Source organism: Podarcis melisellensis (assembly GCF_964234715.1).
Source record: "Podarcis melisellensis genome assembly, chromosome: 15".
Classification (NCBI taxonomy): domain Eukaryota; kingdom Metazoa; phylum Chordata; class Lepidosauria; order Squamata; family Lacertidae; genus Podarcis; species Podarcis melisellensis.
Window position 1 is genome coordinate 41,297,077 of NC_138532.1, and position 17,309 is coordinate 41,314,385.

The 17,309-nt window shown below is 47.8% G+C and overlaps 1 protein-coding gene across 1 annotated transcript in view; it reads right to left on the minus strand.

The window, feature by feature from the left end:
• The window catches only part of VPS53 (VPS53 subunit of GARP complex), a 49,486-nt gene extending 34,237 nt beyond the window's left edge, over window positions 1–15,249 (minus strand). The window contains exons 1-5 of the mRNA XM_081890309.1: window positions 15,025–15,249; window positions 11,313–11,393; window positions 10,046–10,095; window positions 7,170–7,236; window positions 775–861 (exon numbers count right to left, since the gene is read on the minus strand). Coding sequence (XP_081746435.1) covers window positions 775–861; window positions 7,170–7,236; window positions 10,046–10,095; window positions 11,313–11,393; window positions 15,025–15,108 — 369 coding nt within the window. The 5' untranslated portion in view covers window positions 15,109–15,249. The remainder of the gene's footprint in view (window positions 1–774; window positions 862–7,169; window positions 7,237–10,045; window positions 10,096–11,312; window positions 11,394–15,024) is intronic.
• Between the last annotated feature and the right edge of the window lie 2,060 nt (window positions 15,250–17,309).

Consider the following 17,309-nt stretch of genomic DNA (forward strand, 5'->3'; position numbering starts at 1 on the left):
CACTTGAAAAGGTGCCCTCCGAGACGCATCGCTTGGAAACAGACACCCAGTGCCGGTTCTTGCTGAACTGCAACTCCCATCAGCCCGAATAAGAAGGGCCAACGGCCAGGGGTGATGGGTGGTTCAGCAACATTTGGAGGGCCAAAGGTTCCCCACGCCTGATGGTAGGGCTCGGCTCCAGGCCGGAGCAACTTCAGAGCTCCATCGTCCCCAGAGGAGAGCCTGAGGCCCGGCTGGGCCTGTAGACACCGCAAAAGAGTCCAGGGTCCCTCTAGCGACGTGGCTCCGCTGTCAATTGGCTTTTGTCCGTGGGGCCAAAAGATGCTAAGCCCTGTGCAAGGTCATTGCTTTGGAAGGGAGGGCAGCAAGGAAAACCTGTACCCAGAGATGGGTTGGCAGCGTACTGCGCACACCCAAGAGTCATCTCTTCATTGCCTTAGAAGCTCTGAAAAATATTCTCCTTTTTTTTCAAACTACCAAGGGCCAGGTAAAGTTGTTTCAGGGGCCGCACACGGTTTGTGGAAGGGCCACAGACACAGTAGAGTGTCTGCCTTATGTTCAATCTGCAGGTAGAGTCTCAAGAGACTCCTGCCTGAAATCCAGGAGTGGTGCTGCCGGTCAGAGCAGACCATATTGAGCCAGATGGACCAGCGATCTGACTCAGTTTAAGGTTCCTGTAAGACGTTGTGCTAATAGAGCAAGAAAAGGAAAGGGGGGTGGAGATTGCTGAGGACACCATTAATAACAGGCAACAAGATATTATTCATCACTCACCATCTGCTCAGATTTCTCAGCTTTGTCCTTGATGTCCTTAATCTTGCCGAAGAGCTGTTGAATAGCCTTCTGGGCTTCTTCCAGTGCCTGGAGGGAAGAAGAGGGAGACTAAAGTTTGGTTTCCAAATTCAGGAGGAATTAGGCAGAGATCAAGTTCTTCTGAGCCAAGCGGCAAGAGCTCAACCTTTTTTCTGGTCGGAAAGCTACTGCTTCTTGGACTCTACGCAAGAAACAAGCTCCTAGTCCTCTTGGCGGGCAGGGGAAATCCCAGAAGGGTGTTGAGCCCTTGCGGAAATAAGAAAAGGGTGAGAGAGGGCAAATAGGGTGTGAACTGGCAGCTGAGGGCATTATTACAATCCTTAAGTAATGATAACAAAACTGTTAGCAATAATACAATTTAATAGAAAATAAAAATAGATAGCAATAGATAATATGCAGATAACACAGAAGCTGACGTCTTTGGCGATGGCACAATTCTATTTATCCCACTTTCGACAGTTCTATAACACCCAATAACAAACTTTCTTTTGGGTTTTCTGCAAAAATGGGTGGCGGGAGATTTGAACCAAGAGGAGTTTCCACATCAGAAGAACTTTCTGGGTCAGGCCAATGGCGGCGGTTCTCACAGTGGCCCACCAGATGACTCCTCTCAGAAGCCCCAGACAGGGCCTGGGAGCAACTGGAGATCAGGCTCCGAAACCCCACCCAGCCATGAAGCGCACTGGGCAGCCTTGGGCCCGTTCCTTCCTCTCTGCCTGGCCTGCCTCACAAGGTTGTTGTGAAGGGTAAAACAGGGGAGACGAGAACCATGTAAGCCACAGTGGGGTACAAATCTAATAAATAATAATAATAAGGAGCAGCATTCGGAGGTTTACTGCCTCAGTGGAGGGAGAAAACAAGCATTGTGGCCTGTAGCCACTGATAACCTTAAAGGTAAAGGGACCCCTGACCATTAGGTCCAGTCGTGGCCGACTCTGGGGTTGCAGCGTTCATCTCGCTTTATTGGCCAAAGGAGCCGGCGTACAGATTCCGGGTCATGTGGCCAGCAGGACTAAGCCGCTTCTGGCGAACCAGAGCAGCATACGGAAGCGCCATTTACCTTCCCACCAGAGTGGTACCTATTTATCTACTTGCACTTTGACGTGCTTTCGAACTGCTAGGTAGGCAGGAGAAGGGATTGAGCTACAGGAGCTCACCCCGTCGCGGGGATTCGAACCGCTGACCGTCTGATTGGCAAGCCCTAGGCTCTGTGGTTTAACCCACAGCGCCACCCGCGTCCCTACTGATAACCTTGCCCTCCAATTAATTCGTCTAATCCTCCTGCAAAGGCATCTAGGTTGGCGGCTGTCATTTTGCCTCCTGTGGGAGCAAGTTCTGTCGTTTAACCATGCACTGCGTGAATAAATCCTTTCTCTCATCTATCCTGAATCTTCCAAAATTCGGCTTCGCTGGCTGTCGGTGAGCTTTAGCATTATGAGGGAGGATAAACATATCTCTGTCCACTTTCACCACCCCCCACACAGAGGTTCGCAAACCTCTCTGGTTCTCAGTCGGTAGACCATGAGATTCCTTAATCTCAGGGCCGTGTGTTCAAGCCCAACATTGGGCAAAACAGTTCTCCAATCCTATGGTATTCAGGTCTCCTCTTACTTGCCTGTTCTGCAAACTGAAAAGCCCCAAACGCTGTGACCATTCATCACAACACCATGTCCATTCCAGTCTCCCTTTTCTGAACCTTTTTTTCTGACTCTACAACAGGGGTCAGCAAACTTTTTCAGCAGGAGGCCGGTCCACCGTCCCTCATTTGTGGGGGGCAGGACTATATTTTTTGCGGGGGGAATGAACAAATTCCGATGCCCCACAAATAACCCAGAGATGCATTTTAAATAAAAGCATGTGTTCTACTCATGTAAAAACACCAGGCAGGCCCCACAAATAACCCAGAGATGCATTTTAAATAAAAGGACACATTCTACTCATGTAAAAAACATGCTGATTCCCGGACCATCCGCAGGCCGGATTGAGAAGGTGATTGGGCCAGATCCGGCCCCTGGGCCTTAATTTGCTTACCCATGCTCTACAATACAGTGCTACATCGGGTTACATATGCTTCAGGTTACAGTCTCCACTAACCCAGAAATAGTACCTCGGGTTAAGAACTTTGCTTCAGGATGAGAACAGAAATCGCGCGGCGGCAGTGGGAGGCCCTATTAGCTAAAGCGGTACCTCAGGTTAAGAACGGACCTCCGGAACGAATTAAGTTCTTTACCTGAGGTACCACTGTATCCCTTTTTAAGTGAGGCAACCAGAACTGTGTCAACATGTGTTCCTGGGCAGAACCGAAGAAAAATCCTAAAGTAGGAGAGAGAGAGAGAGAAAGGAGGGGGGAAACATCTGCAGTGCCGTCTCAGGCTGGAAGGAGAGACGACCGCAATAGCACTAGCAGGATCGGCTTCCCCGGCCCCTGCCCAGGAGTCAGAAATAGCCGCCGTCTAGAACTGCTGGGGGGGGGGCGGGGAGTGTGTTACGCCCTGCCCAGGAATGCGCTCCCGCTGTTTCCTCCCCATAAAGGACTCATTAAGTGATGCAGCTTTTTTAAAAAAAGAAAAAAAGAAATCCATCTGCAGATTTTGGGCAAGACAAAACAAAAGCCCCATTTCAAAAGCGAAGCACACCCACCAGAAAGCCAGAAGAAGCGAGGCTATTTTAAGCGTTTCCAGCAAACTTAAGGGGAAAATGAAATCTAGGGCAGCGTATTTTTTTTTTAGGAAAAAGAACGTGCTCAGAACTTGAGAAATGTTACAGCTGGGTGTGCAGGGCAGCTCCTGAAGCCTTGCAATTTTAAAATTAAAAATAAAAAATCCACAAGTATTCCAGACACAACCGGCAACTCCTGCTAGCCCAACTCCACCTTCTGCCCACAGTTAATGCAAAGGTTTCTATGTTAAAGGTTGCTGTTTGCTGTCTTTTCGTTTTAAATGTCATGGGAGCAGCTGCAGCAAAGGAGAGAAGGGAAGCAGGGTTCACTGCGAATCCAGCCCCGTCCTCAACCATCACGCAGCCATTTCACCAGGAAAGAAAGGGAAGCAGGGCTGCTAAATTGACTCAGCTGGGAGACCAGGAGCAACTTCCTCCTGCTCTCGTTCAGCTGCTTCCTTTCCAGCTGGTTGTCATGAGAACTCTGTAACCAAGATCTAGCACCGGGTTTTACATTTTTCCTCCTCCCTCCGAATGCCTTTTCCTTTCATGCCATCTATTAAAAAAAAACAGCCGGTCTCATCTCATTGTTGACATCTGCAAGCTGCTCCGGGAGCCTTTTTTAGGCTGAAGATCACGGTGGGAAATGCTTCCAATAAGCAAGGAACAATGCATTAAAGGAGGAAGGGTTCTAAAACATCATCTCATAAAATTGTTGCAGGGAGAGAATATTCCAAAATTACCTAGATTTAGGCACAACGTGACATAAGCTTTCTGCACAACTTAGCAAATCATCCCTAAGAAGCTAATATCTCTCACGCATATCTATATCTAAATCTATTTATTTATCTATATCTATCTTCCCGTCTGCTTGCACACCGATAGCACATCCCAAATTTTGGAAGGGGGATTGTAGCTCAGCAATCACAACAACATCTGCTCTGCGTGGAAACAAAAGATCCTGAGATCTGTCCTTGGGGTGTCCAATTTTTTCAAAAAGTGATTGAAAGACCCTCTCTTGAATCCTCCTTGTGAGGTTCGCAGAGGCATGTATGGATGCGACCCAATCCCTGGAATTGAACCATCCCATTGGGTGGCCATCGGTGCAGCCTCTAGCAGCATCACAGTGCATGAACTGCTGGGATGGCTCAGTTAGTGACGAACCAGACTCTTAATCTCCGGGTTGTGGGTTTGAGCCCCAAATTGGGTGCAGGATTCCTGCATTGCAGGGGGTTGGACTAGATGACCCGCAGGGTCCCTAACAACAACAACAACAATAATAATAATAATTTATTATTTGTACTCCGCCCATCTGGCTGGGTTTCCCCAGCCACTCTGGGCGGCTTCCAACAAAGATGAAAGATACACTAAAATGTCACATATTAAAAACTTCCCTGAACAGGGCTGCCTTCAGATGTCTTCTGAATGTCAGGTAGATGTCTATCGCTTTGACATCTGATGGGAGGGCGTTCCATAGGGCGGGCGCCACTACCGAGAAGGCCCTCTGCCTGGTTCCCTGTAACTTGGCCTCTCGCAGTGAGGGAACCGCCAGAAGGCCCTCGGCGCGGGACCTCAGTGTCCGGGCAGAACGATGGGGGTGGAGATGCTCCTTCAGATATACTGGACCGAGGCCGTTTAGGGCTTTAAAGGTCAGCACCAACACTTTGAATTGTGCTCGGAAACATACTGGGAGCCAGTGTGTTTCAAGACCGGTGTTATGTGGTCTCGGCGGCCGCTCCCAGTCACCAGTCTAGCTGCCACATTCTGGATTAGTTGTAGTTTCTGGGTCACCTTCAAAGGTAGCCCCACGTAGAGCGCATTGCAGTAGTCCAAGCGGGAGATAACCAGAGCAATTCTGCAATTCTATTATTTTAAAAAGTAGGGTGGACTGAGGAGTAGTGTGGTCGGGGACACATAAGCCTCTTTTCCATTTTTCTAAAAAAATCTGAAGCGCCATACATTTTTAGTGTTGAACAAAGGCTCCCTTCATTTCAAAAGGGTGGGAGGGGGAGGAAAGCAGGCCAGAACATGATTTGGGGAGGGGGGAAATTTCAGCCCGACAAGCCATTATTAATTAGGCTATTATCACAGACAGACAATCTCTTCTCTCCTTCCACCTCCCTGGGGAAAGAGCAGCTCAGGAGGAGAAATTATTTCGCCAGGGTTTTCCTTTTTCGTCTGGCTTCTTTGGGGTGGGAGGAAAAAGAAGGGAGGGGGGGAAGCCACTGCGGACCAAAATGCCATTCAAGAGGCTTTTCCTGTGTAATACGACCTGCTCTGCTTTCCCTACGCTCTGACCTATTAACTGCTGGAGCCGGGAAATTCCTGAGATTCCTGCCGGCTTTGTAGTTCCAAAAACAGCCGCCAGTTCAACGGAGCTTTTGTGGCAGGGAAAAATCGCATAGAAGTGAGATTCTGCGGCCACGCGCATCGCTCACGCTCGCTTTTACTATTTCAACCTGAACGGCACTTTCGGAAGATTCGGGACGGAGAAAAGAAAAGGACTTAATCACGCAGTGCACTGTTAATCTGTGGAACTCTCCTCCACATGAGGCAGGAATGGGCAACAGATGGGGCATGATGGCTATGCGCTGCCTCCACAGTTAGAAGCGGAAATGCTACAGAATACAGTGGTACCTCAGGTTAAGTACTTAATTCGTTCCGGAGGTCCGTTCTTAACCTGAAACTGCTCTTAACCTGAGGTACCACTTTAGCTAATGGGGCCTCCTGCTGCTGCCGTGCCGCCGGAGCACGATTCCTGTTCTCATCCTGAAGCAAAGTTCTTAACCTGAAGCACCCAGCCCAGATCAGCTTGCCAAGAGCTGGAAACCACCTTGAACCCCAACTGCACTGCCTCCCGGTGGAGTACAGGGTCAGGTATAAGGTGCTGGTTTTGAGCTGTAAAGCCCTATGCGGCCTAGGACCCACGTACCTACGGGACCGCCTCTCCTGGTATGCCCTGCGGAGGACCTTAAGGTCCACAAATGACAACACTTTGGAGATCCCAAGTTGCAAGGTGGTTAGATTGGTCTCAACTAGGGCCAGGGCCTTTTCAGCCCTGGCCCCGAGTTGGTGGAACGCTCTGTCCCAAGAGACTAGGGCCCTGTGGGACTTGACATCTTTCCGCAGGGCCTGCAAGACAGAGCTGTTCCGCCTGGCCTTTGGTTTGGACTCGGTCTGACCCTTACGTTTCCCTCCCCTTACGGTTTTGATCCATGGGCTACTTTTAAAATGAGGCTGCATTTTAAATTGCATTTTAACCTGTATTTTAAATTGTTTTTTTTTTCCTTTCCCCCTATTATGTTTTTATTGTAATTTTACCGGTGTTAGCCACCCTGAGCCTGGCTCTGGCGGGGTATAAATAAAAATTATTATTATTATTATCTTGAAACATGGGGCCAACAACCCTTGCAGGTTTCTAGTCCTCAGTACAGGGCTGGGGGAACCTAGAGAATCACAGAATGGTAGAGTTGGAAGGGACCCTGAGGGTCATGTCTAGTCTGACCCCACTGCAATGCAGGAATCTCAACTAGATCAACATGACAGAAGGCCACCCAATCTCTGTTTAAAAACCTCTAAGGAAGGAGAGTCTATCACCTCCCGAAGGAGACTGTTCTGCTGTCTAAATACCATTCCTTGCATCTCTCTGGAAAGGTCCCCGGTTAGATTCAGCTGCAAGAAATTTAATAAACTCGTACCTCACGGCCATCCTGCCCGACGTTTGTCTGACCTCTCACCACGGTCCGGATGTTATCATCCAAACGCCTGCAAAGGGGAAGAAAGAAAGAAGGGGGACAGCCTGAAGGTTGATGTTCAGCATCAGATTTCTTTTATTTTACAGTTTGTTCAAGAGACCATTTTAGGGAAGGGAAAACGGTGCTGTTGCAATATTCTAAAAACAAATATTCCAGCACTGTATACCAGTCCCACGGAGAGTTAAAAGAAATCCCACTCCTGTATAATTTGATTTATTGCACGTCTATCCCACCTCAAGGCGGCACACACAGTTTTCCGCCGCCTTAGCACATCCAAAAAGCAACCCTGCGGGGTAGGTTAGGCCAAGAAACGACGACTAGCCCAAGGTGACCCAGTGAGCTTTATGACTGAGTGGAGATTTGAACCCTGGTCTCCCAGGAATCCCCTTCATGGATCACTGCCATGGCAAAGGGGCTTGAATACCTCAGAGAAGCTATGAGCTATGCTGTGCAGGGCCACCCAAGACGGACAGGTCATAGTGGAGAGTTTTGACCAAACGTGATCCACCTGGAGCAGGAACCGGCAAACCACTCCTGTATCCCTGCCAAGAAAACTCCATGGACAAGACTAAACTGCGGGAGGCAGTGGAAGACAGGAGTGCCTGGCGTGCTCTGGTCCAGGGGGTCACGAAGAGGCAGACACGACTAAACGACTAAACAATAACAGCAACGCCCAGGAATGTCCTAGTCCGATACTCCAGCCACTACAACACACCGGCTCTAAGATGCAAACCTTGCTTAATTTTTGTTCCTTTACCCGACAGTGATCTCAGAAAGGAGGAGATTGCATTTGCCTCTAGGTATCTGTCTGCAATCACGACCTGCGTGAGAACTTCCCAGAGGCAGGGAGCAGGGAAGGGGCAGACTGCTAGGCCCAGGCAGACCTGCAGGCAGCAAGCAAGCAGGCAGCCAGACTGACAGCAAAAGAGGTAGAGCTTCTGCTCAGCAGGCAGAAGGCCCCCAGGTCAATCACCAGTATATCTAGGTGGGCTGGGAGAGATATTCCCCGCCTGGAAACCCTGGAGAGCCACTGCTGCCCAGCAGCGTGGACCAAACAAAGGTCTAACTTATGGTTACCTGACGTCCCCGTTTCCCGGGGACAGTCCCCTGATTCACAAATCTGCCCCCGGACAAAATCCATCCTCCGATTTCATTTAATGTCCCCGGATTTATATTTTAAGTATTGTAGATTTATTAGTAGGGAACGAATGTTGTGTGATTGGTTCAACGGCACAAGACACATCATATGGGGACTTCTGGTGAGGCAAAATGGCCACAGCAGCGAACAGCTCCTTAAGCCAGCCAGAGCCAACTGCACTACCACGCTGGCTCCGGGCTGCTGCTGCCACTGCCAAGGGGGAACCAGGGACACCCGGCACATCAATTGGGGGAACCGCTGACCCCCCAAAAACCCAAATTGAGCTGGGAGCAAGAGCACTCAGCCCCCTGGCCATCTGCCCACAGAAGAAAATATATTATTTCTTTTTTATTTTTTTTAAAAAAACTTTTAAAATCCCGTATTTTTTGCCCCATAGGACGCACCAAGTTTTTTTTGGGGGGGGGGGAATAAAGAAAAAAAATTTTTCCCCCCCAGGCGCTTGTGGGGCCGGCAGTGGGGAGAAGCGCTCTTCTCCCCACTGCCAGCCTTTAGACCAGGTCCGGGGACAGCGGGAAAACGCGCTGCGCCTCCCCGCTGTCCCCGGAGCTTGCGGTGCTGGCGGCGGGGAGAAGCACGCGTCTCCCCGCCGTCAGCCTCCAAACCACATCGGGAGACAGCGGGATAGCGGCGTTGCGCCTCCCCGCTGTCTCCCGACCTTGTGGGGCTGGCGCTGGGGCTCTCCTGAAGCCTGGAGAGCGAGATGGGTCGGTGCGCACCGACCCCTCTCGCTCTCCAGGCTTCAGCAAAAGCCTGCATTCGCCCCATAGGACACACACACATTTCCCTTTCATTTTTGGAGGGGAAAAAGTGCGTCCTATAGGGCGAAAAATATGGTATTTTTTTTTATCTTTTCAAAAAAATGTGTCACCGGATTCTTTGAAAAAAATCTGGTAACCTTCGTCTAACTCAGTCTAAGGCAGTCTTCCTATGTTCTTGAAAAGACACAGGGCAGTTACAGACACATTGAAATTAACGAATATTTCTAAGTTAGTTGCATTGATTTCAACAGGTCTTGAACACCCCCCCCCGAAATAACTATTTGCCCAGGCTTTCCCTGACCAACAGGAATGAACCTGGTTATTACTGGATTCCTGTTTTAAAATTACTGATTTACTGGAGCCTTGGTATTCCTTATTAATAATATTTATTCGACTTCTTACACACTCTTTGCTACAAGGTTCTAGGAAGGGTTACCGCAATGCAAGACGACAGTTCCACATTCGCTGCAACTCCCGCATTTCAGGAGTTGGCCACAATTTACAGTCACAAGCTTTTATACCATTTCGCAGTTTTCCATGTTGGATTTCCACGCACAGCTTACTCGAATAAATAAGTGGTTTAAATAAAAAACAGCTACGCTCTTGAATTGAAGCAAGCTCGCCCCGTTCTGGAGGAGCCAGCTCCTCTGTCATCACAGCAATCACTCCACGAGTCAGAAGGAAGCAACCACTCCCCTTTCCTCAGGCAAGAGGCTGTGTGCCTTTTATCTTCTCCATGTTTTTCAGATGTACCATTTCCAATGTGTCTGCATGCACCCAAGGTGCTCTTGCCACTGCTGGCATAGAGCCTCCACTTGGGGGTTAAGTTCTAAAGGAACAGCAGTTTTTCCTGCCCCAAACCAGCCCCATTGATAATAATTTTTTAAAGTAGCCCTGCTTACCTTATTTTCAGCTTGATCTTGTTCACCACATCATCAATGTTTGCCAAAGACTGTCAAAGAATGAGGAGAGAAAGGGGGGTCAGTTATTTAGCTGTATATGAAATGTCAACAGACTGGGGATTTGGCTCTTCATGCCAATAAGAGCATGCTGCCTACTGGCAAAACCACCAAGTGTCCCTATTTTCCAGGGACAGTCCTGGATTTACAGAAGCCGGGATCTGATTTGATCCCGGAATGTCCTACTTTTCCTTAAAGTTAAAGGGACCCCTGACCATTAGGTCCAGTCGTGGCCGACTCTGGGGTTGCGGCGCTCATCTCGCTTTAGTGGCCAAGGGAGCCGGCGTACAGCTTCCCGGTCATGTGGCCAGCATGACTAAGCCACTTCTGGCAAACCAGAGCAGCGCACGGAAACGCTGTTTACCTTCCCAACAGAGCGGTACCTATTTATCTACTTGCACTTTGATGTGCTTTTGAACTGCTAGGTTGGCAGGAGCAGGGACCGAGCAACGGGAACTCACCCCATCACGGGGATTCGAACCACCGACCTTCTGATCGGCAAGTCCTAGGCTCTGTGGTTAAACCCACAGTGCCACCTTAGGACGTCCCTATTTTCATCAGAGAAATGTTGGAGGATACAGAGTTAAACATCCTCTGTCAAGAAGATAAGCAACTATACAACCTTTAGAAGACAGCCTTGTATAGGGAGGTTTTTAATGTTTCATGTTTTATTATGTTTCTATATATGGTGGAAGCCGCCCAGACTCACTATAAGGCAGCCTCCTATGTTCTGATCTTGCTTAACGGAAGAAGAACGGTGGCCTCTAGTGGACAAACAAGACACAGCAAAATGAGACATGCCACAGAGATCAAAAGCAGGCTCTCTCCCTCGACCATCGTTCTTCAACCTTGGCTTTCCAGATACTGTTGGACTACAACTCCCATCATCCCTTGCCACAGGCTAAGCTGGCTAGATATGATGGCAGCTTCAGTCTTTTAGTCTTGCCTTAACTGTATTTGCTGCTTTTGTGTTTTCAGCAGCTTTTATTTGTCTTTTGCAGAAATTCCCTCGATAAAAATATTTAGAAGGCAATGGATAAACCATCGATGGACCCCAGAACTTGATCACCCCTGTTAGGAGGCAAGGGAAACTCTCCAACGTCTTACTATTCTTTTGTGACTCTCTTATGAATCTACCAGCAGAAAAACAGGGTAAAAGAAGAAACTGTTTTTCACAATTGTGTTGTCATGCGCAGAAGACGCAACTCACTTGCTCGGTTGGGAAAAGCGTGTTGATGTACTCCACAGCGTTGAAGTCAGCTCGGTCCAATGGATCTTGACTTGGAAACACCTAGGGGTCAAGAAAAAGAACAGAAGTGACTATTATTAATTGTATGTGTTAATTGTTTTTCTTACAAAAGAGCCTGTACGGCGTGGTGTGTTGGAATATGACCTGGGAGACACTGGAGTTTAAATTCCCGCTTGGCCATTGGCCTCACTGGGTGACCCTGGGCAAGTCATACTGCCTCTCAGCCTAACCCACCTCACAGCATTTTTTGTGGGGATTAAATAAGAGAGAGGGAGAGAGAACCTTGAGCTCCTTGGAGAAAAAGGTGGGATTATAAATGAATGAATGAATGAAATGTGGCTTACATTAAAACCAACAATAAAAACCTCAAACCATAACAATTCAAAGAAAAGACGAAAAGGAACACAGCAACACACACGCTGTGCCAAAAACAGCAAATGTCCAGCAGCATGGTAAAAACAGTGGTTTGTGGGGTATAGATCACATTCCTTCCTTGGTTATGGAGAGAGGCTGGAAGACAGGGGTCAGGATCCCACCCTGGCCTGCACAGAGGCTCCTTCAGGCTCCCCTACCTCTCTCTCCATCCTTCCCAAGTTCTGCTTCACCAGCAAATCTTCTCCAATCCAGCTCAGCCTCACCTTACTGACTCCTGCATCATGCAAACACATTGGCACTATCTGCTTCCAGTCCCAGTGCCCTCCTGCCCCTCCTAATCTTGAATCACTACGCGTTTGTTTTGAACGGTATGAGTTGTTTGGTGCATCTTGCTTGTTTCCCCTTATTTATATGCTACTGTTACCACCAAACTAAGCCCCCAAGCAGATTCTGTCTGTTTTAATGGGGGATGGTCCTTAAATGCATTCCGATTCCTGCTCTTTATCTGACCAAATAAACGCAGCCAGGTCGCACTGACCTCCCTTGGCATTTAAATCCATCACTCTGCAACCATTGCGTCAACCTTTGGGTGGGGGGAGTCAACCTTTGGGGGCACATTTGCAAACTGAATTCTCGGGCTGCATGCGTGTCATGCCCATGACAAACTCTCTCCCCTGCTTTAAACACACACACAAAGCATCTGTAACCCGAGGTACCACTGTACAGTCATACCTCGGGTTGAATGCGCTTCGGGTTGACCATGTTCGAGTTGCGCTCCGCAGCAACCCGGAAGTAATGGAGCGTGTTACTTCCGGGTTTCGACGCTTGTGCATGTGCAGATGCTCAAAATGACATCATGCGCAGAAGCGGCGAAAAGCGACATGCTCGTGCGCAGACATGCCGTAGCTAGTTATGTTTGCTTCTGGATGCGAACGGGGCTCCGAAACGGATCCCTTTTGTATCCAGAGGTACCACTGTACACACAACCCAGTTGCTCCCTGACCCACAATTTAATAAATAATCACAATACGAATGTACACAATGACAAACATAGACAGCATCTTAAGGAGCAGAGACATCACCTTGCCAACAAAAGTCTGTTTAGTTAAAGCTATGGTTTTCCCAGTAGAGATGTATGGAAGTGAGAGATGGACCATAAAGAAGGCTGACCGCCGAAGAATTGATGCTTTTGAATTTTGGTGCTGGAGGAGACTCTTGAGAGTCCCATGGACTGCAAGAAGATCAAACCGATCCATTCTGAAGGAAATCAGCCCTGAGTGCTCACTGGAAGGACAGATCCTGAAGCTGAGGCTCCAAGACTTTGGCCATCTCATGAGAAGAGAAGACTCCATGGAAAAGACCCTGATGTTGGGAAAGATGGAGGGCACAAGGAGAAGGGGACGACAGAGGACGAGATGGTTGGACTGTGTTCTCGAAGCTACCAGCATGAGTTTGACCAAACTGCGGGAGGCAGTGGAAGACAGGAGGGCCTGGCGTGCTCTGGTCCATCGGGTCACGAAGAGGCAGACACGACTAAACAACAAACCACTGTGGTTCTGCTCTGCCTCTACAGTCAGAGACATTAATACTTCTGAATATTGGAAGCTGGAAACCGTAGGAGGGGAGAGATACTGGGGAAACAGAGGCAGGTTTAGCTCTGTCCTGGACTTTTGAGGTTCCCCTGGCAATGGAATGGGGGAGCCAGCTCTGTCGGGGTGTTAATGCTGTGAGCCCCTCTCCAAACTATACTCGGGCTGGGTGGTACATGACCCCAGTCAAGCTTGCAAAGATATATCACCTGTCTGACAATAAATGCTGGAAATGTAAGGAAGAGGAAGGGACATTTTTACACCTCTGGTGGACCTGCCCGAAAGTGAAGGCCTTCTGGGAAATGATACATAATGAACTAAAAAAGGTGCTGAGATTCACCTTACCTAAGAAACCGGAGGCCTTCCTTCTGGGCATGGTAGACCAGAGGATGGTCAAGAAAGATAGAATTTTCTTTATGTACGCTACTACAGCAGCGAGGATTCTGTTGGCAAAGCACTGGAAGACACAAAATTTACCCACATTGGAAGAATGGCAGACGCAGCTGATGGACTATATGGAGTTGGCTGAAATGACTGGCAGAATTCGAGACTCGGGAGAAGAAGAAACGGAGGAAGTTTGGAAAAATTTTAAGGACTATTTGAAAAAGCATTATAAGTTGTATGAATGTTAAAAAATGCTCCTTTCTAGGAAGGTATAGCTTCAGTATCGGCAAATTTCTGAATTGATAAATAAGACACTATAAGACAGAAGTGAGGTAACGAAATATTTTTATTGTGTGGAAATTAAAAATTAATGCAATTGTATCGAAATGTTTACATCAGATAACACGATAAAATGGAAGATATATTGTTATGTACAAAACAAGTCAACAAATTGCTGAGGTTTTGGTTACACAGGGAATGCAGTGCTCGGGAGATGGGGGAAGTCCATTGGATTCATGGAAGTATGTATTTGAAAGTGGAAATTTGTTTATTAAAAACCTAATAAAATATTTATATAAAAAAAAAAACAAACTATACTCGGGCTGTATAGATGTGTAAATAAAACCATATAACTGAAAGACCCCAGTGGAAGGCAGTGGAAGACAGGAGTGCCTGGCGTGCTCTGGTCCAGGGGGTCACGAAGAGTCGGACACGACTAAACGACTAAACAACAATACTATTGTACATCACCTTGAGCTCAATATATAAAAAGGGTGGGATATAAATGCAGCAAATAAATAAGAAACTGCTGCCCTATGGATAGTGGGGTCTCCTATCCAGCAGCCTGTCATTCAACCAGCACTTGACCCCCTCCCCAAAATATGTTTTTTCATGGTAAATCTGGTTTAAAATACAGATGTAAATGATCTTTTACAACGAAGGTAAGTATAGAAAAATTCAATACAGAAGAAAAAACATCACGACCCCCCCAAAAAAATAAGCAGCACCCCACAACGTCCCTCTCCTCAAAGACACCCAAATAGCCCCCCGTCAATTTAAGGCAGCCCCCCCCCTACAGCCCCTCCTCACACAGAACCCCCATATTAGCATACAGAGCCCCGCCCCTTGCACTTCACCCAATCGCTTTGGAGATACAGGAGCCTCCTCCCACCACGGAACCCCATATTAGCATACATAGCCCCGCCTCCTTACACGCCGCCCAATCGCTTCGGGACTACGGGAGCCCCGCCCACCCCGCATTCCCATATTAGCATGCACAGCCCCGCCCCCTCTTCCTCACCGTCTACCACCCGGTTCTCCCTCACCTGCTCGATGGCCAGCTGCACCTCCGGCGCCAGCTGCAGGGCGGCCTCCAGCTCGTCGGCCAAGTCCAGCTCGTCCTCCTCCATCCCGGCCTGCCCCGCGACCCTCGACTAGCCACCCGCCTCCTCTCTTCCTCTCTCTCTCTCGCTTGAGGGAAAGCGCGCTACTTCCGGGAACGGCGGCATTCTGGGATGCTGGAGGACCGCGTGGAGGGAGGGGGAATGGGAGCAACCAATGGGGAAGGAGGGGCGGGTCGAGATGACGCGTAAGACCACGCCCATTCCGACCCCTCCCTCCTGGGGGCGCGGTTTCCTCTGAGATTTCCTTTTTCTCAATGGGTGCTCGAGACTCCACGAAATCCTTGGAGCGGTGAGGGAAATGTGTGCGTACTTTTTATTTAAAAAATAAATAAACATTTTGATTATGCTCTTTACAAGTCACACACTATCAAAAAAAGTGAATGGTCGCTATACGAAATTGCAGAGTGCTTGCATTCCTTTTCCGTTGGTGCGAGAATACTTTCATATACTTATTTAGAAGCATTTCTGAGCCCCTTCATATTTTTTGTTGCATGTGCATATATGACAGCCACCAACGTTTCCGAGCATGGGCAGAGTGCCTTTCAGCTCAAGCTGCGGGAAACACTTTTTAAAAAGGGTTTGTTTGGGGTTTTTTAAGTCCATTTGTTTCCAAAGGTAGGGTAATTTAACCACGTGCTTTGTAACTTTTCCCATTAAATATCATTTCTTTTGACTCACACATTTGTATATTTGCAGATCCAGGTGTACTTATGAATCATGGACTTCCCAAGTATTCAAATATCTGTTGTTATTAATCTTACTGATGTTGCTAACAGAGTTCTTATAAATGATATTTACAATGGTGTTATCACAGCTGTTAATAATAATATACAATTAATAACAACTGATGGCATCTGATTCGCCACTGTGAGACCAGGATTCAGGGCTAGATGGGCCAATGGCCTGATCCAGGCCATCTTCCTTACATTCTTCTCACCTTCTTGCATCAGTTATGAACAGGATAATTCAACGCCCATTTAATGAGCATGGTATGTTGCATTGCGTGTGGCATCACTTCATGAGATGATGACAAGGACAAATGGAACAACAACAAAGTGTTGCAGCGTTCCACCTCTTAAGCAGGAGCAGACCTACTAAAAGGCCAGACAGCCATGCCCTCCCCATAAAGAGGACTTACGGAGACAGACAAAAAGGGGGTTCTGAAGATGGGATGGTGGGGCTGGGAGACTAAACCTTCTGACACATATCACTCCCAGTTCCACCCACCAGCTGCCTCTTAACAAACAAAAAAAGCCACCCTCTCAATAGCCAAACATGGCAGATTAAGCTTCTGTTGCTTGCCTAAGAGAGAGGTGCTTCTGTATATATGTAATATTCTGTGGGTGTGCAGAGGTGGGGTGCTTGGAGATGGTTAGGAAAGTTAAGGAGGCTTGTTTCTTCATATTAGATGAGGACAACCTGTTGGATCATGTTACAAAAAAATTAAGGTCTCAAATATAGAATAAATATTCATAAACGCACACTTATCTAAATATATGAACCATGTGTCTGAAATAGTAAGGGAGAGCAATCCTGAAGCCATTTTGACTCTCCCAATGACCTCAAATATTCCTCTGCAGTAAGGGAGAAAGCCTTCCCATTGTCTTTTTGCTTGCAAATCCTGTCTTAAGGGCGAATTTGTGTCTGAATAGGGTGAGCCTGTGACCAGGACTCAGGAACTATTAACCATCACAAAAGAATTGCCAGACTGCCCAGGTAATGCAATCAGTGACCATTATCAGGTGTCCTGGTGGGCAGGATTTCTGCCTCCTTCTGTGATGTGTGTATGTATGATGTTTTGAGGGATGGTGGTCTTGGGCTACAGGGTGGGCAATTTCAAAAGTCTATATAAGGGATATAGACTATAAGGGATATAGACATGCGCTGGATTATGAAGAAAGCTAGAGAGTTCCAGAAAGACATCTACTTCTGCTTCATTGAGTATGCAAAAGCCTTTGACTGTGTCGACCACAGCAAACTATGGCAAGTTCTTAAAGAAATGGGAGTGCCTGATCACCTCATCTGTCTCCTGAGAAATCTCTATGTGGGACAAGAAGCTACAGTTAGAACTGGATATGGAACAACTGACTGGTTCAAAATTGGGAAAGGAGCACGGCAAGGCTGTATATTGTCTCCCTGCTTATTTAACTTATACAGTATGCAGAATTCATAATGTGAAGGGCTGGGCTGGATGAATCCCAAGCCGG